Source organism: Cydia amplana, chromosome 26 (genome assembly GCF_948474715.1).
Source record: "Cydia amplana chromosome 26, ilCydAmpl1.1, whole genome shotgun sequence".
Lineage (NCBI taxonomy): Eukaryota > Metazoa > Arthropoda > Insecta > Lepidoptera > Tortricidae > Cydia > Cydia amplana.
Window position 1 is genome coordinate 6,456,531 of NC_086094.1, and position 18,762 is coordinate 6,475,292.

Genomic DNA, 18,762 nt, shown 5'->3' on the forward strand with positions numbered 1-18,762 from the left:
CGATCATTTATATTCTTCTGCTTTCATAAGTAATAGTTATTGATTTTTAAAAAGCGTATTTCAATTAAAAGACATGTCAAGATCGCTTACCTTCTTGCAAGTTCTTTCTAATGCTAAAAAAACGAACTATAGTGCGACAGTGACAGTTGCGTTTCGTTCGCTACGGAGCGTTAGCGATTGGCGTGTTGTCTACGCGGCCTGTGCCCTGTTTATCAAAAGCTTGTAACTTGTAATACAAGTGGAAGTCCCTTTCTAACAAAAACTGTCAATCAATCAATCAATCATTTATTTATTGCACCATGGTTACAACAAGAGATGTCAAAAAGTGACATCCGCTTGTATTACGACCGATAGACGGCCGGTCTGGCCTAGTGGGTAGTGACCCTGCCTGTGAAGCCGCGGTCCTGGGTTCGAATCCCAGTAAGGGCATTTATTTGTGTGATGAGCACAGATATTTGTTCCTGAGTCATGGTTGTTTTCTATGTATTTAAGTATTTGTATATTATATATACCGTTGTCTGAGTACCCACAACACAAGCCTTCTTGAGCTTACCGTGGGGCTTAGTCAATTTGTGTAAAAAAAATGTCCAATAATATTTATTTATTTATTATTATATTATTATTACAAGTTACAAGCTTTTGATAAACAGGGCACAGGTCGTAATGAGAATTAATTTTTATAGCTCTTATTGACCAATCGCATGGCTTCCCTGTGGCCAGTCTCGCTAGCGCCGTGCACGGTGCCAAAATGGCGTCGGCTCGCGGCCTCGCCGGCGAATAGGACTCGCGGGGCCCCCGACGAGTCCGCTAGCGGCCTCGCGAGCCAATCGCGCGCGTCCGGGTACTGCGGAGTTAGGGTGTTGTCGAAAGAGTAGCTGCCTCGCGTGTATGGGTTCGAGTACCAGGTTGATCTGAAAAAAAAAGGAATGAATTAATGAAAATCTTTATTTTAGGCAACTAATGGCAGTAAGGTATTTATGTATAAATAAATACCTTAAAAGTAGCATAGGTATATATTATAAAAATATAACTAAACACTCAAAATAACATTATGATTGCGACGCATTATAGTTCGTTTTTTTTTTAACATTAGTAATAAGGTAAACAATCTTGACGTGTCTTTTTGTTGAAAAACACATTTTAAAAATAAGTTACGGCAAATATGTAACAATTATGAATCGAATACGACATTAATACGATCATTTATTTAGACTGATTTTTAAAAAGCGTTTTTCAATTAAAAGACATGTCAAGATCGCTTACCTTCTTTAAAGTTCTTTCTAATGCTAAAAAAAACGAACTATAGTTGTAAATTGTTTTATTAGTACATTTTTCGTTAGTAGCGAAACTTATGCCATCTGGTGTCAAGTAGCGGGACTGATAGTTCCACTATTTGACGTTAGATGTCGACTACGATATAACTCGCGTTTTTGTAAAAAAAGCTGATGTATGGAGTTACCACTCTTTCTTTACTTGTCTTACACTAGTACTAGCACCCAAAAGAAGAGGATGAGTATAGTTTTTTTGTTCCTATTTACTGACAAATTGGATTGACCAGCTATATAATTATTTATTGAAAACACGTTTACATGACTAATGCTACATGAAAGTTAGTTACATTTAAATTATAGTATCACTAGCGACCCGCCCCGGCTTCGCACGGGTTAACAAATTATACATAAACCTTCCTCTTGAATCAATCTATTAAAAAAAGCCGCATCAAAATCCATTGCGTAGTTTTAAAGATCTAAGCATACATACAGACAGACAGCGGGAAGCGACTATGTTTTATACTATGTAGTGATGGTACATCACAGACAATCCAACCTCTAGACATAGCATAGTCGCGCTACCCCCTCTGCCACACATACGGTGGCGTTAAGCTTTGGATTCCTCCTCGTCATATGACGGCCGTCATATAGCGGCCGCAAAAGACGGCCGTCTTTACGGTGGCGACATGTGGCAAGTATCACGGCGTCATAACACACCGTCATCCACCAAGGTCAAAGCGGCAAATTTGAAAAATGTAGGCGCGATGGGATAACGTCCCATAGAAAATTTGAATTTCGCCTTTTCCTACTGACAAGATTTGCTTGATCATCTATAATTTACTTGGAGGATGAAATATCATCAGAAGAGGAAAATAATCGTAGTACGGAATCATTTATTCAAATCTCGTGTCATTTATTCAAAATGGCGTCACCGCTATCTAATAAAACGTTCACGAAACTATCGACACCGTCATGACGGCCGTCATCTTACGTTACGTTGACAATCAACGTAACGTAACGCCGTCTAGGAAACCGCGCCATCTTGTTTACATAGACAACGTTCTAGTGACGTCAGTCAACGCTATATAGCGGCCGTAATATGACGGCACCGTTTTCGGAGGAATCCAAAGCTTTACTCCATCTTCGAGTCAATCCCGTGCCGTGATTGGTCCGTGTCTTTGAACGGACCAATCACGGCACGGGATTCGCTCACCTCGTCCCCCCGCACCCCCGTATTTTTGGCAGCATCGGTTTCATGAAAGAATTGGCCTAAGCTCAGTCTAGAGGTTGGATTGTCAGTGTGATACATGTACCTGATGATGGCAGCAGGCTGTGGCACGGTCACGTTCAGAGTGTCACCCATGAACCTCTGTAGCAGCTCCACGCATTTCCTCTTCACCTGCTCTTCTGGAAGCGTTTCAACCTGCCGAAGGATATTTTATTACATAATCTACTCTATTACCACAGAATAAAGAATAGCACTAGGTACAGAAGATTCATTCTCTAACAAAACGCGTCTATTACGACAGATATGACCGCTAGGTGGCGCAGGCGCGAGCAGGCGTCCGTTCCGTAGCGGTGCGCGGCAACCACTATGGCTAGACACCAACATTGGTGCGGGCCGCATGTACTTGTAGCGACGCGACGAAATCGCGGAGTGAGCCACGGCTGCTATTACATACAAAATAATAATTTATAAAACGCAAAAAGTGCAGTTCCTAATATACAAGATTTTTTTGCAGATTTTAGATGAGACCCATAAGCAATTTTGTTTTTAAAGGAACTCTTTGCGATTCAATTAAAGTTCAAAATAGATATGAGAATACAATTTACAGAAATAAAGGTACAAAGGCGAACTTGTCCCTATAAGGGATCTCTTCCAGCTAACCTTCGAGTAGATGAGGGAATTCAAATTAGATAGACCAACTTATATATCAAATAGCATTTTAAAATCACGGTCTCACGGTTCATGAGATACAGCCTGGTGACAGACAGACGGACAGTGGATTCTTTGTAATAGGGTCACGTTTTCACCCTTTGGGCACAGAATAAATAATAGTACTAAGTACAGAAGACTCACTCTCTAACAAAACGCGTCTGTTACGATCAGCACAGATATGGCCGCTAGGTGGCGACAGCGCCACGCGCGGCTTATGGCTTTCCCCAAAATTGGGGCCGACGGATGTACTTTTAGCTACCTATAGCAAAGCGGCGAAATCACGGAGACACGCCTGCTTTGGGTAAGGAACCCTAAAAACGACGGTAGGAAAGTTCGATTTCGATTTGAACCTGTGATATAAATTTAGTTAAGGTAGTGTTAGGTCTCTCCTACCTCCTTAGCAATGTCCCCACTGGTCCACAAAATCAGCACGTTATTGGACCCCAGGGGCCGATGGGCCCCTATAATCTTGGTGACCCAATGCTCTGAAACAGGTACTTTCTTCCTATCCCCTGCTTTCCAGATGAACCCAAACCTGGAAATACGAAATTACAAAATACCTTATTAACCACCTCTATAACTGAAACATATCCTCAATTCTCACCTCTATTAGTGGGACCCTCTGTAAATGAGACAGAAATTTATTTGTACCTGGCTAACTGAGAGCCTGGGTAAGTGGAATACCTCTTTAAGTGAGACAAATCTGCTCGTCCCTTGAAGTCTCACTTATCCAGGTTTCACTGTAATACAATAGGTGTGAATTGCGTAATGTAATTATGTTATCCCATCAAAAAATGCAAGTCTCGCAATTCTTCTACCACAAAAAAGTTTTGAGATGTAATGTGAAACTAAGTCGGTTATTTTAGTCAGTGCCAGGGGGTGTTAAACCGTATCAATAAGATATCTTTAATTTTTAATCCGTATAATGACTTGGCTTAATTACATAAACCTCTTGAATCACTCTATTTTAAAAAATCGCATCAAAATCCGTTGCGTAGTTTTAAAGATCTAAGCATACATACAGACCAGGGATGTTGCGGATGCAGATTTTTTGACATCCGCGGATGCGGATGCGGATATTTAAAGGCTCACATCCGCGGATGCGGATGTCCAGATTAGGTACTTAGAAAACGTCAAATATTACATTTTTAGTATTTTTTTATTAAAAAAAACGAAACGTTTAGTATTTGAGCAAGAATATAGGTGCGTTATATTTAATAAACAGTAACTTCGCCGACTTTTCTGGATCTAGACGATTTCGTTATAGGTAAGTAATGACGAAATTACCTAGCACTTACGCAGCCGCTAAGACGTTCCTGTACCGACTTGTTCGACATCCGCATCCGCTTGCGGATGCAGATGCGGATGTTGAAAATAATGCGGAAGTTCCGCGGTTGCGGATGCGGATGTTCGCAACATCCCTGAATACAGACAGACAGCGGGAAGCGACTTTGTTTTATACTATGTAGCGATGTCTTTTTTATTGTTCCGAGAGTGAATTTGTGAAAGTTATATTGTTTGTGTTGTGTTATTTTTAATTATAGTTCTTATAGTATATACCTAGATATAGTAGTAGTATAGTGTTAGTACGTATCTTTTAATGTTAATAGCGTGCCTACACTATCGCATTGGGAAACTGTAAAGATAGCTGTAAGATTTATAAAAAAAACAACGGGTTGCACTCCGGGAGTGCCGACAGAAGTGAAAACTCAATGACTAGTCCAAAATGTCTGCAGCACTATAATTGACCCATTCGCCTTTCTATTGAAAAACTTTTGTTCCGAAATTGCTGGCCAGTGAGCTTAAATTGTAGCGTTAATCGTTTAAAATTCGAATAGAAATTATAAAGTTACCTTGCAGACCTCGCATTTAAATATATTTGGTCATGATATTTTGAGTTTTATTCACCAGTACTAAAGTTCACTTTTATTAGCGATTTCATCAAGATGTAGCTTTATTGAATTATGTCATTGAGATTTTCTTTATTGATTTAAATGCCATCTAAATGAGTGGCCATCTAAACCTTATGGTCACGTGATCGCCTTACGCTGTCTCGAGTTTATCATTTTTTTCTTACCTCAAAAAGTGCCCAGCGCCGCTAAAGAAGTTTTCACTTCAATAAACCCACCTGTTTACGTTCAGCGGCCACCAAACTTGATCAAACTGCAACACGATCTTGTCCAACACGCCCATGGTTATTTTCTCGATGGCGGTTAGTTTGTCCTCGGGCAAAGGCGGTGAGAAAAGGGAAGAATATCTGTCAAATAACTGTTTTATTAATAGGGAGTATTACTGCAATGTTTTGCCGCCAGGGTGCAGCACTAGCGACTGAAGTATACCATAGAGTAACTTATTACATACTATACCTTAAACTGTTTTCTGACAAGTTTTCACAGACAATAAAATATGACATTGATACATCAAGGCGGTTTAACATACAGCGGCGGTTTGTTTACAAAGGGCTTACCGGGGAACGCGAAATCGAAACTCGGCTATCTGCCTCTTTATCGCTCGAATATTTAAGAGTGATAGCGAGGTTAGATAACACAATTTCGACTCTCTCGTTTGCGGTAGACCCTTAGATTGTGACTTATCGTGGGAGTGGCGCCCCTTACGCAGATATTCGAGTAATATTCCCTATTCACACATCTTAAATTGAAAAGTTAAGTTTACGTAATCGAAATTGAACTTTCGTGAGACATATTTTAAACTGTTTAGACGACAACGTTTTCACTCACTTTAATTTTTAGTCGCTATTGGCGACATGTTTCGGGCCCTTCGGGGGTCCTTCTTCAGGCTCGAGTGCTAGCAGCGGCTAGAGCGTCAAGTTGCACACTCACTTGTCCTTGAGAACCCCGAGGGACACGGTGACTATGACAGTGTCAGCCACGTAGGAACTGCCATCGCTGCAGTCGACGGTGACGCGCTCGGTGGGGCTCCGCGGAGCCCTGATGACCACCTTCAGCTACATGTCCAGCTAGAGCGTCAAGTTAGCACACTCACTTGTCCTTGAGAACCCCGAGGGACACGGTGACTATGACAGTGTCAGCCACGTAGCAACTGCCATCGCTGCACTCACGGTGACGCGCTCGGTGGGGCTCCGCGGAGCCCTGATGACCACCTTATTCAGCTACATGTCCAGCTAGAGCGCCAAGTTAGCACACTCACTTGTCCTTGAGAACCCCGAGGGACACGGTGACTATGACAGTGTCAGCCACGTAGGAACTGCCATCGCTGCAGTCAACGGTGACGCGCTCGGTGGGGCTCCGCGGAGCCCTGATGACCACCTTATTCAGCTACATGTCCAGCTAGAGCGTCAAGTTAGCACACTCACTTGTCCTTGAGAACCCCGAGGGACACGGTGACTATGACAGTGTCAGCCACGTAGCAACTGCCATCGCTGCACTCACGGTGACGCGCTCGGTGGGGCTCCGCGGAGCCCTGATGACCACCTTATTCAGCTACATGTCCAGCTAGAGCGCCAAGTTAGCACACTCACTTGTCCTTGAGAACCCCGAGGGACACGGTGACTATGACAGTGTCAGCCACGTAGGAACTGCCATCGCTGCAGTCAACGGTGACGCGCTCGGTGGGGCTCCGCGGAGCCCTGATGACCACCTTATTCAGCTACATGTCCAGCTAGAGCGTCAAGTTAGCACACTCACTTGTCCTTGAGAACCCCGAGGGACACGGTGACTATGACAGTGTCAGCCACGTAGCAACTGCCATCGCTGCACTCACGGTGACGCGCTCGGTGGGGCTCCGCGGAGCCCTGATGACCACCTTATTCAGCTACATGTCCAGCTAGAGCGCCAAGTTAGCACACTCACTTGTCCTTGAGAACCCCGAGGGACACGGTGACTATGACAGTGTCAGCCACGTAGGAACTGCCATCGCTGCAGTCGACGGTGACGCGCTCGGTGGGGCTCCGCGGAGCCCTGATGACCACCTTATTCAGCTACATGTCCAGCTAGAGCGTCAAGTTAGCACACTCACTTGTCCTTGAGAACCCCGAGGGACACGGTGACTATGACAGTGTCAGCCACGTAGGAACTGCCATCGCTGCAGTCGACTGTGACGCGCTCGGTGGGGCTCCGCGGAGCCCTGATGACCCGCGCCTCCTTATTAAGCTTTATGTCCAGGTTGGGTAGACCTGGACCACCGTTGTATGTGTTCTGATGGGGATTTGGGAACAAATCAAGTATCAAAATAATTGTATTACATATTTTGATTTGTTTTTTTAAATGGTCACAGAACTGTTTATAAATTATAAATTGAAATAGGTAGATGAACTATTCAAAGACGCCTAATCTGCATCAGGATAGGTTGAGTTAGACCAAGCTAAGTTGGCAGCAGTTTTGATTAGAGATGCCCCCGAATAGTGGTTTTGGCCGAATACCGAATATTCGGCGACCGAATATTCGGTGACATGCGAACATTTTGAGTCACAATTATTATGAAAACTGATCGCTAACAAAGCTCAACGTTCGATGACGTTAGCTAAGATATATTTTTGTTGAACAGCATTAATGAATAGAGTCAAACAAAACAGACTTATGATAAAAATAAAATGTTTTTTAGTCAAAAAATGCTCAAAAAAGGGTCTACGTATTTAACAACTTCCCAAGAACACATTCTAAATATACCTATATAGTTTTTGGTTATTTCTATTGCGCATTTTTTCTTTTTAAGTAGGTGCAACAGATATTCGGTATTCGGCCGAATACCGAATAGTTGCCGAATATTCGTGGCATCTCTAGTTTTGATAGCCCATACAGTACAAGTGTTATTTTAAACGTCAAACTTCTATGAATTATTATTGGCAATAACACTTTCACAGTGTAAGTAGTGTAACTAAAGTAAACACAGCGTGAACTTACCAGCATGATATCGAAGAAGGTGTTGTATCCATGCCGGGCCCAGCTCACGGACCTGTGGCCTGCCAAGTCCTCGTAATCGCCGCCGGTAGTCACATCGTTCCAGTCGCTAGAACCTATCGAAGATAAATTATAAATAAATATTGGAAATTCTTACACATATTGACGAATTAGAGTCTGTGCGGAAAGAGAAAAGTCGTGAAATGTAGGTGAGCCCATACATTCTACGACTCTTCTATTTCCGCACAGACCCTAGTCGACTGAAGTCTATATCCTCCTAAGGCTCCATACTAAATGAAACGTCCAAAATCTGCCACTGAGATTTGAACCTAAATTGAGTTTATTTTGCGTTGTTTGAAAATTTTACGAAACCAAGCAAAAGCGACTATGTTCCAATTGAACATGGTTTAAATTACATCGAACTGGATAGGTACTATAGGTAGACCCTTGGGCCTTAGGAGGCTATAAGAAAAAAACACTAACTATAAAAAAAAACTAATTTGAAAAAATATAAGTGTCGGAGTTGTTTTATAAACACCGTGATATAAAAGTGTCGATATATAAAAATGTCCACATATTATTTAGTCAAGATTTAAAATTTCAAAGGTACCTACTTATATTTATATCGACATATTTGGACCTTACACTATAGTTCATTTTTTTAGCATTAGATAAAAGGTAAACAATCTTGATGTCTTTTAATTGAAAAACATGTTTTAAAAATAAATAATGGCAAATATGTAACAATTATGAATCTATAATACGATCATTTATATTCTTCTGCTTTCATAAGTATAAGTTACTGATTTTTAAAAAGCGTTTTTCAATGAAAAGACATGTCAAGATCGCTTAACTTCTTCTAATGCTAAAAAAACGAACTATAGTGGCTCTGTGACTGTAGACCTCGCCAACCCCCATGGCTCCATAATTTTGAAAAAAAAAACTAAACGACAAAAAAAATCTATATCATCATCGAACCTGCTCACAAAATATCACGAGAATCGGCTGAGAAATGCGACCAGAGCGCCTACCGCGAACCACGTTCGACGTGTTGCCTCTCTGTCGCACTTGTAAATTCGTACGTAAGTGTGACAGGGAGGTAACACGTCGCCCTCAGGGGGCCTACCGCGAAAACCGAAATTCGCAAATTGCGGGGATCTTTCTCTTTTAATCCAATGAAGGCGTCATAAGAGTGACAGAGAAAGATGCCTGCAATTTGCTAACTTCGCGGTTATATGTAGCCCTGTAGAGGAGACCGGACATAAAAGAATATTCGCCCAAGGTGAAACGGAGACCTTCTCTTTCGCACGGTCAATGGTGAACATAGATTTAATCTTTTTAAATGTTTAGAAAGTTGATACAATACCCTCCAAGTAATTGACATACAGGTTCAGGAACTGCAGGAGCCCAGATATGAAATCTTCGTCCTTGAGTACATGGGGGTGATTCTTTGTGATTTCTTCCATTATTCTGAAAATTCAATAGGGAAGTCATGTTATAGGCTCAACTGGCCCAAATCTCTCCTGTGGACATAAGCAAAGTTATAAAGAATTCCTTCTCCTTTCCTAGCCTCAGCCTGTCAATTTCGCATCTTCCTAGAGTCTGTCTAAGGCCCACAGTTGCACCAGCCACATTTGACGGACTGATCACCATCACTCGCCAGAGAAGTATGAAAATTCACATATACTTAATGAATGCTTTAACGGTGACAGACGGTTTGGTGCAACCGACGCTAAAGGCTTGGCCAAACACAGAGCGCGACGCAGCGCTGCGTCCGCGCCGCGCGACCGCGGCACATACTAACAGGTTACCGGGGTCAAATAGACTGCGTCCCGCCGGTATCACCACGTATCACGCCCCGCTTCTGTCGCGCCCCGCGCCGCGTGGCCCCTTGCGTCCACGCGGCGCGTGCGCAGCGCTGCGCCGCGCGGACGCGTCGGGATCGGGACAAGGCGGGCCGCCGCGTCGCGCTGGGTCACATCAGTCGGATCAGACGTTAGGCAGCGAGCGGTGGCGCGCGGCCGCGCCGCGTTCGTGCGCGCGATGAGAGCGTGTTGAGAGCGCGGTCCGCGCGCGCCCTGTTTGAACAGTCATCGCGTCGGCATCACGCGGCGCTGCGTCGCGCTCTGTGTTTGGCCAAGCCTTAAGGCTTTTAAGCTAACTTTGCTCCGATTGGAATAGAACAAAGTGTGTCAATGTCTGTCATTATAAACCGTTAATGCCGTTAATTATGTATGTTTTTTATACCTTATAATGTTACTTTTGTATGTATAGGGTGCATTGGGATAAATGCGAAGGCGGGGTAAATTTCGAAACTGGCAAATATCTACTAAACTAGAAACCCTTCATACTTTAGCAACACTTACGCCGCTGCAACGCTTACATGGCACCTTGCGTACTGTTGCTACAGTAGAAAGTGTTTCTAGTTTAGTAGATAATTGCCAGTTTCGAATTTTAACCCGCCTTGGCATTTACCCCAATGCACTATACACTAAGGCCCACTTGCACCATTCCACTAACCCGGGGTTAACCGATTAAACTTAGAGTACCAGTACAATTTGACACTGGGTTAACGCTTTAACCGCTTAACCCCGGGTTAGTGGGATGTTGCAAGTGTGCCTAAGTTAATCACGAAAAAATAAATGATTTGATTTGATAAAAAATTTACATGAATTTTCACATTTTCAAATTTTCACAGAAATTTTACATGAATAATGACATAGCTACACTCACTTCCGCGTGGTGTAATTCCCCTGAGCCTCCGGTGTACTAGGCCCCTCTTTCTTCAACTGTAGAAGGAGCTGGTCGACCAGCCGGGAGTCTACCGGCGCGCCGTCGGAGCGGTACGACACCATGGTCGGGTCCTGAGGTACGACGGTGATGTTGTGCTGCGTGGCCACGTCGAACACTAGGCTGTGCTTGAAATGAGACAGTCCTTTGACAAACTATAGCTACACTCACTTGCGCGTGGTGTAATTCCCCTGAGCCTCCGGTGTACTAGGCCCTTCTTCCTTCAACTGTAGAAGGAGCTGGTCGACCAGCCGGGAGTCTACCGGCGCGCCGTCGGAGCGGTACGACACCATGGTCGGGTCCTGGGGTACGACGGTGATGTTGTGCTGCGTGGCCACGTCGAACACCAGGCTGTTATTGGTGCCCACTATCCTGGAATGGGATTGGTGGGTAATGGGGTTGGCTGGAAGTATTTAGCAGACGGTGCCATCATAGCTTGCCCTGTCAATCCCTATAATTGTGTCAATTTTTTGTTTTTTAGGGTTCCGTACCCAAAGGGTAAAAACGGGACCCTATTACTAAGACTCCGCTGTCCGTCCGTCCGTCTGTCACCAGGCTGTATCTCACGAACCGTGATAGCTAGACAGTTGAAATTTTCACAGATGATGTATTTCTGTTGCCGCTATAACAACAAATACTAAAAACAGAATAAAATAAAGATTTAAGTGGGGCTCCTATACAACAAACGTGATTTTAAACCGAAGTTAAGCAACGTCGGGCGGGGTCAGTACTTGGATGGGTGACCGTTTTTTTGCTTGTTTTGCTCTATTTTTTGTTGATGGTGCGGAACCCTCCGTGCGCGAGTCCAACTCGCACTTGGCCGGTTTTTTAATGCCCAGGTGGCCGATTTTTGAAATTCGACCGCTCGATTTCGTGTATTTCGTTCAGTAATATCTCCACTACTAGGCATATAAATTCTACTAATAGAATTGAGAAACGAGTGGTCAATACCATTCCATTTCAAATTTCTATCACTCGTATTTCAAAAATGTGCATTTCGCCGTTTTCCACCGATTTTCGAGTGACGAAATCGAGCGATCGAAATTCAAAAATCGGCCCCCTGGATGCCAGCCCTTTAAGCCAATGTCATAGAAAAAGGGGCAAGCTATGATGGCGCCATCTATGCGAACCTTTGCCAGTTGCCAACCCCATTGGACTAGAGTTGTACATGTTCCACTTACCATTCCGCCCCTAGCTCCACCACCCCCTCCCCGAGAGCCACAGTGTGCACCCTCCCCCCCACGCGGGGCTGCGCCTCGACCGCTAGCACGCGCCGCCCGGCGTTAGCCAGCGTCGCCGCCGCGGTCACGCCCGCAGCGCCGAGGCCAACCACTACCGTGTCATAATGAGGTGGGCTAGAAGCAGTGAGTTTAAAAATCTTAGGGTCACCCTATATGGGGCATTATCTATGAAAAGGGACCTTATTGTCGATGGCGCTTACGCCGTACAGTGTCGCGCGGCATTGTATTTATATCGGAACATCGTTAATAATGGCGTAAGCGCCATCGACAGTTAGGTCCCTTTTCGTAGATAACGTCACATATTAGCGTCTCCCGAGCGTCGGCGTCTAGTCAACTCTATGGCTGCTGCTCGACGCAACGTTGGCGCAACTGCGCAGCGACGCCATTCTACATAGCGCTGACTAATACTGACTAGAGTTCGTTTTTTTGCATTAGAAAGAAGGTAAGCGAACTTGACATGTCTTTTTATTAAAAATCACCATTGAAAAATAAGTCACAGCAAATATGTTAGTTATAAATCATATACGATCTTTTACATTCTGTTGCTTTCATAAGTAATATAAACTAAAAACAATTTTTAGGGTTCCGTACCCAAAGGGTAAAAACGGGACCCTATTACTAAGACTCTGCTGTCCGTCCGTCCGTCCGTCTGTCACCAGGCTGTATCTCACGAACCGTGATAGCTAGACAGTTGAAATTTTCACAGATGATGTATTTCTGTTGCCGCTATAACAACAAATACTAAAAACAGAATAAAATAAAGATTTAAGTGGGGCTCCCATACAACAAACGTGATTTTTGACCGAAGTTAAGCAACGTCGGGCGGGGTCAGTACTTGGATGGGTGACCGTTTTTTTTGCTTGTTTTGCTCTATTTTTTGTTGATGGTGCGGAACCCTCCGTGCGCGAGTCCGACTCGCACTTGGCCGGTTTTTTTAAAGCAGTTTTCAATCCTTTTTTATAAAAAGACACGTCAAGATTGTTTACTTTCTTTCTATTTAATGCTAAAAAAACGAATTACTAAAGACAACAACAAGTAGTGTGGGGTCTTTATAGCCCGTATAAACACCATTTTCAAGTACCAGATACCCTACTTAATTAAGTAGGTAGATGATAATTACTATTTATTTAGTGCTATCACTTCACCCTTGAGATATTTTGCGATAAACTTACCCCTCACTATCACTCATTAAGCTTTAATATATTTTTTTCCGATATGGACTGAAGTAGGTAACATCACCGTCGTAATCTATATATTATATAAATGCATTAGTGTAAGGCCTGAGTGGACGCTCGGAGCGGAGCGTTCGGCGGGGCGTGCAGCGTGGCGTCGGGCTCACAAGTGATTTGAGCAGCGTGCACTAAGGCCGCTCCTATACGTTTGCAACGCCCAACTCGAGCGTCCACTCAGGCCTCACACTTAGTGATAAATACTTATTAAAAGGTTAAACCAGCGAACTCCTTTGCATTGAGGCACATTTAAACCTACAATAATAGGTGTGCAGAAAATGACGTTTCTGTTCTAGAACACTATATAGTTCTAAGTACGTTTTTTTCTTTTTTTTTACGATAAGCAATTAGAATTTTGCTTTTAAATGGATTTGTTGTACAATTTCCATTCTGATAATTAACTCCTCATTCCATAAAGTATATTTTTAAACGACTTCCAAATTTCAAAAGGAGGAGGTGGTCAATTCGGTTGTACCTATGATTTTTTTAAATGTTTGTTACTCCATATCTCCGTCATTACTGGACTAATTTTTTTTTGTTTGTATGTATCAGGGATGTTGCGAACATCCGCATCCGCATCCGCAACCGCGGAACTTCCGCATTATTTTCAACATCCGCATCTGCATCCGCATCCGCATAAAATCGATGCGGAGCTTATGCGGATGCGGATGTCGAACAAGTCGGTACAGGAATGTCTTAGCATCGGCGTAAGTGCTAGACTGCTAGGTAATTTAGTCATAAGCCAAAAAAGCCTATTAGAAATGAGCAGTCAAGCGTGAGTGGGACGTAATGTACGGAACCCTTGGAACGCGAGTCCGACTCGCACTTGGCCGGTTTTTTGAAATTAAAATTATTAAAATGTAATATTTGACGTTTTTTATGTACCTATCTTGACATCCGCGTCCGCATCCGCATCCGCGGATGTGAGCCTTTAAAAATCCGCATCCGCATCCGCATCCGCGGATGTCAAAAAATCGGCATCCGCAACATCCCTGGTATGTATATGCAATGCATACAGATTGGTCCCGTTTTTTACCTAAATTGTTAAATTGAAAGTGCCCTCAAGAATACTACTGAATATTATACTAAGCCGTGTTTTTTAAATGCACACGTATTTTACTTTCCTATGTATTCGAAATGAAAAGTATAGTGTTTAACTCAGGTGAAAGGCACCATTCAGTCTCGGAACTATTGGCGCTCTCACTGCGCCAAAGTACCTCCACAGAAATGGGTGCTTTTAATCCCTTAGTTAAGAGCCAACAGGAGTGGTCATTTCTCCATACAAACGTACTCGACTGTTTCCTCCGTGGGTTTTGAAGCTAGAGCAATGATTTTTTCAACACAGATTAATATTGTCAATATCTGTGTCGGACCGTTTTGCTTTTTTTGATATTTTTGTTTTTTAAGGCGCTAGAGCCCTTCAAAAATAGCCAAAATGGCCTAATTGACTATGCCGCAATGAGAGGCGCGCTATTCAAAACTTATAGTTAGGGAGGCGAATAGGGGAATTTTCGGCAATACTCGAGCGTGGCAGTTTAAGATATGAGAGATACCTTAGACCTAATAGAACAACCTTGTAAAGTATTTAGCTCTATATGTAGTGACGCGCGCCTAGGATAGACGATCAGATTAGTAAAAAAAAATGGATAGTTTGAAATACTCGAGCGCGTCAGATTAAGATATTGGGGGTTGATTTTAGTGTTTAAAGACTAAATTTAACTAATCTGACGATAAGTCCTTGACGCCGCCGGGTTATAGGGTCGCGAACTTGTAAAAAAAAAACGTTAATCCGGCATTCTCGAGCGCGATTTTTTATTTTTTTATTTTGAAGAATATAATCTAAATCTTACTAAAAATACAAAATCTGCCGGTTTCCGCATGACCGGAAGTGTGGAGGAGCCATTTTGTCTTCCTAAGAACGCGTTGCGGCATATAAGTCGCGAACGATACATTTTACAAAAAAAAAGTTTAAATAAACAAAAAAGGTAATTTTATTTTACACAAAAAAGGTCTCTTTACATTTTTGTCCAAAGTTAAAACTTTTTGACTTGAAGCATCATAAAAACTCAAACTCCCGGTCAGATTAAGAGAACCCACCAACATTTTTGTCAGATTAAAAAAATATGCTTTCAGGATACCGAGATAAACCTCCCCTATGAAAATCTGACGCGCTCGAGTATTTCAAAAAAACTTTTTTTTTTTGCATTTTCAAAAATTCATCGTAACTTATCGTCACGCCGAAATCGTCAGTTTTTTTAAAGGAAGCTTCCTTGGGGCCTACTTAACACCCCTTCCGAAAATCTGACGCGCTCGAGTAAATTTTTTTTTTTGCATTTTTGACTACTTTATATGCCTACCCCCACCACGCAAACCGGCAGATTAGTATACCGTTGTTATCAGAGGCACTCGGGGCATACGTAGTATGAATATCTGACGCGCTCGAGAATGCCCAAGTAACTGTTTTTTTTAACATTTTTGAAAAACCGTACACGCCAAACCCACCGCTAAAATAGTTTTTGCCATACGAGCTTTTCTTTTCGAAATTATTTTATCTTTCGATTTTGATAGGTCTCGACGGCGCCGTTGAATTACGCCATTTAGCTACCTCGCCTCCCTAACTATTATATCAATTAGCCAAAAAAGCAAAACGGTCCGACACAGATAATGTCATAATCATTTAGATTTCCAAATTTGGTTACGATTGGTTAAGTTTTGGAGGAGGAAACAGTCGAGTACGTAACCTCGATTTTTGAGATTTTTATGCAGGATTTTTCGCCTTGTCCTTATCGCACTAGTTTTAGGAGCCGCTTCCGTTAGCAAGACGGGTATATTTACCTAAAATATTTAAATCTCAGCTCCTGTTGGCTCTTAACAATTTACTATTGCCACTCTTGTGCGTAAAAAGCAACTTTCTCATAGTTTTAGCGGGTGTGGTGAAAACAATAGTAAATATTTATAATATATGTAGGTGTTGTTTGGTGATATTTATTTTACCTTTTAATATATTTATTTTTATGTGGGCCATTTTATTTAAATTTGTCCCTACACTTTTTTTCAAATTTGGGATTTTTTTATGTTATTTCTACTCAAAATCACGAGCTCTTTAGATCCTAATAGGAGAAAAAAAGCGTCCCAAAATTTCCATACATTTTTCGATCTTTCCATTCCGTGATCGCCATACAAAGTCTACGAAAAATGGTAACGGAATGGAAATAAAAACCTTGGGACACTCTCTTTCTCGTATTAGGATAGAAAGAGCTCGTGATTCTGAGTAGAAATAACATAGAAATGCAGAAATTAAAAAAATATGTGTAGGGGACAAGTTTAAATAAAATGGCCCATGTATTATAAAAGTATAAAATCACTTACTTGTCTGCGATGGCGACCCCAATCACACACAAGAGTAGTCTTAGCTCCATAATTGCCGAAAGCATTAATTTTTTTCACAGATTCTGGTATATATCTGGTGTTTACGAGGGGTGTTCAAAATATTCTCGGTATGAGAATGAAAACAAACAAGTACGAAAAGTTTGATATTTTTATTTTTCAATATACTCCCCCCCTATGTTCATACACTTAAAAGATCGATCAATTATTTTTTTTAATCCCTCGTAAAAATATTTTTTATCTTTCGTGTAAAAATGCTCCTCCACTGCCGCCTTCAATGCTTCATCGTCAGAAAATTTATTTCCACGCAGATCCTTTTTAAGATTGGGGAGCAAAAAGAAGTCGCTGGGGGCTAAGTCCGGACTATACGGTGGGTGAGTAACAGTTTTAAACCCACATTCAACAATAGCTGCCTTGGCAATATGAGCAGTATGGACGGGGGCGTTGTCATGCAGAAGCAGAATACCTTTGGTTAACTTTCCTCGCCTCTTTTCTTTAATTACATCCTTTAATTGACGTAGAATGTTAGCGTAGTACTGTCCTGTGATATTTACACCTTTTTCTTTATAATCGATTAGTAATACTCCTTCACAATCCCAAAATATCGTGGCCATGACCTTGCCAGCTGAAGGGATGACCTTGAACTTCTTGGGATGAGCTGAACCCTTAATGTGCCACTGCATGGACTCTTGTTTACTCTCTGGGTCATAATGATGAACCCAGGTTTCATCTCCAGTAACTATTCTTTGCAGCACCTCATCAGGATTTTCACCGCACAGGTCAATAAAATCGGAACAACAAGCTACACGCATGTCTTTTTGAAGCCGAGTCAGCATTCGCGGAACCCATCTTGCACTTACTTTTGAGATATTAAGATGGTCATGTATAATATCATGTACGGTACCAATAGAGAGATTGGTTACTTGTGCTATAGATTTTACCTTCACTCGACCATCTTCCAATATAAGTTTTTCCACTTTATCAATATTTTCTTGTGAAGTAGCTACTACAGGCCGGCCAGGTCTAGGGTCATCTTCAATACTCTCCCTTCCGCGTTTAAACTCGCTTGACCACTTTTGAATGGTAGATAAAGAAGGAGCAGACTCACGGTAAACACAATCCATTTCCTCTTTTATGGTTTTTTGATTTTTACCCTGTTTTGTCAAGAATTTTATCACGCATTGATGTTCTAATTTAGTTAACATTGTCAATTCGCACATGATGTTCATGTTTGTTCAGCAATTGCAGAAAAACAAAAGACTATCTCGGTTCGAATTATACTTTTTTTTAATGTCAATGAATAAACCTTAGCAGCCAGTAACGAAAGAAATTTTAGAAGAGGTCGTAAGATATCAATACCGAGAATATTTTGAACGCCCCTCGTATCTGCCAGATGGCTTTATGCAACAACATAGCCATCGCAACACGAAAACAAATAAAATGTACGTAATTGCATGCATTATTTTAAAAACTTACTTATTTGCTATTTAACGCTTACTTATTTGCATTTGCACACCTCATGTGCACTTCACGTGGAATGGTAATTCCTATGCGAGTTCCTCCAAGTCGATTTGGATAACCTTAATTAAAAAATTGAAGAAATCCGTTTTTACCGTATTTTTATTACTTAAATACTTATTATGACATTTCTAAATAAATTAATGGTGCTATACTCTAAAAAAATGTCTACAATCATTTTACCGGACAGCTGCTCCCATTTAAAACACACCCAGTGTGCAAGTTTTTTTTCCACCACACCAGCTCAGCTGGTAAAGGCTCTCTTGATTGTTCAAAAACTGATAAGAAATTTTATGCACATGTGAGACAAAGTAATCAGATGCAAATTTTGAGTTGTTTTGACTTTTAAATAATGATTTTGAATGATAAATATTTAATGACGTTGATTTGGATTTGATTTTGTTTGATACCTTACAGTTTTTAATATTTTCTTTGGGTTGGTGTGGTGAAAAAATTTGTTTCACCCGGGGGCAAATTTAGTTTAACCCTCGTCCTTTGAAACCCTCGAAA

The 18,762-nt window shown here is 41.9% G+C and overlaps 1 protein-coding gene across 1 annotated transcript; it reads right to left on the reverse strand.

Moving 5' to 3' along the window:
• Positions 1 to 670: 670 nt before the first annotated feature.
• On the reverse strand, positions 671 to 13,307 carry LOC134659947 (uncharacterized). Its single transcript, XM_063515643.1, has 15 exons — positions 13,291 to 13,307; positions 12,059 to 12,232; positions 11,049 to 11,249; positions 10,821 to 11,000; positions 9,454 to 9,557; positions 8,091 to 8,203; positions 7,207 to 7,385; positions 7,041 to 7,148; positions 6,710 to 6,817; positions 6,379 to 6,486; positions 6,051 to 6,158; positions 5,339 to 5,467; positions 3,604 to 3,745; positions 2,585 to 2,694; positions 671 to 911 (listed from the first exon to the last, which is right to left on the reverse strand). The coding sequence occupies exons 1-15, from the start codon at positions 13,305 to 13,307 to the stop codon at positions 671 to 673; spliced, it is 2,022 nt and encodes a 673-aa protein (XP_063371713.1).
• Between the last annotated feature and the right edge of the window lie 5,455 nt (positions 13,308 to 18,762).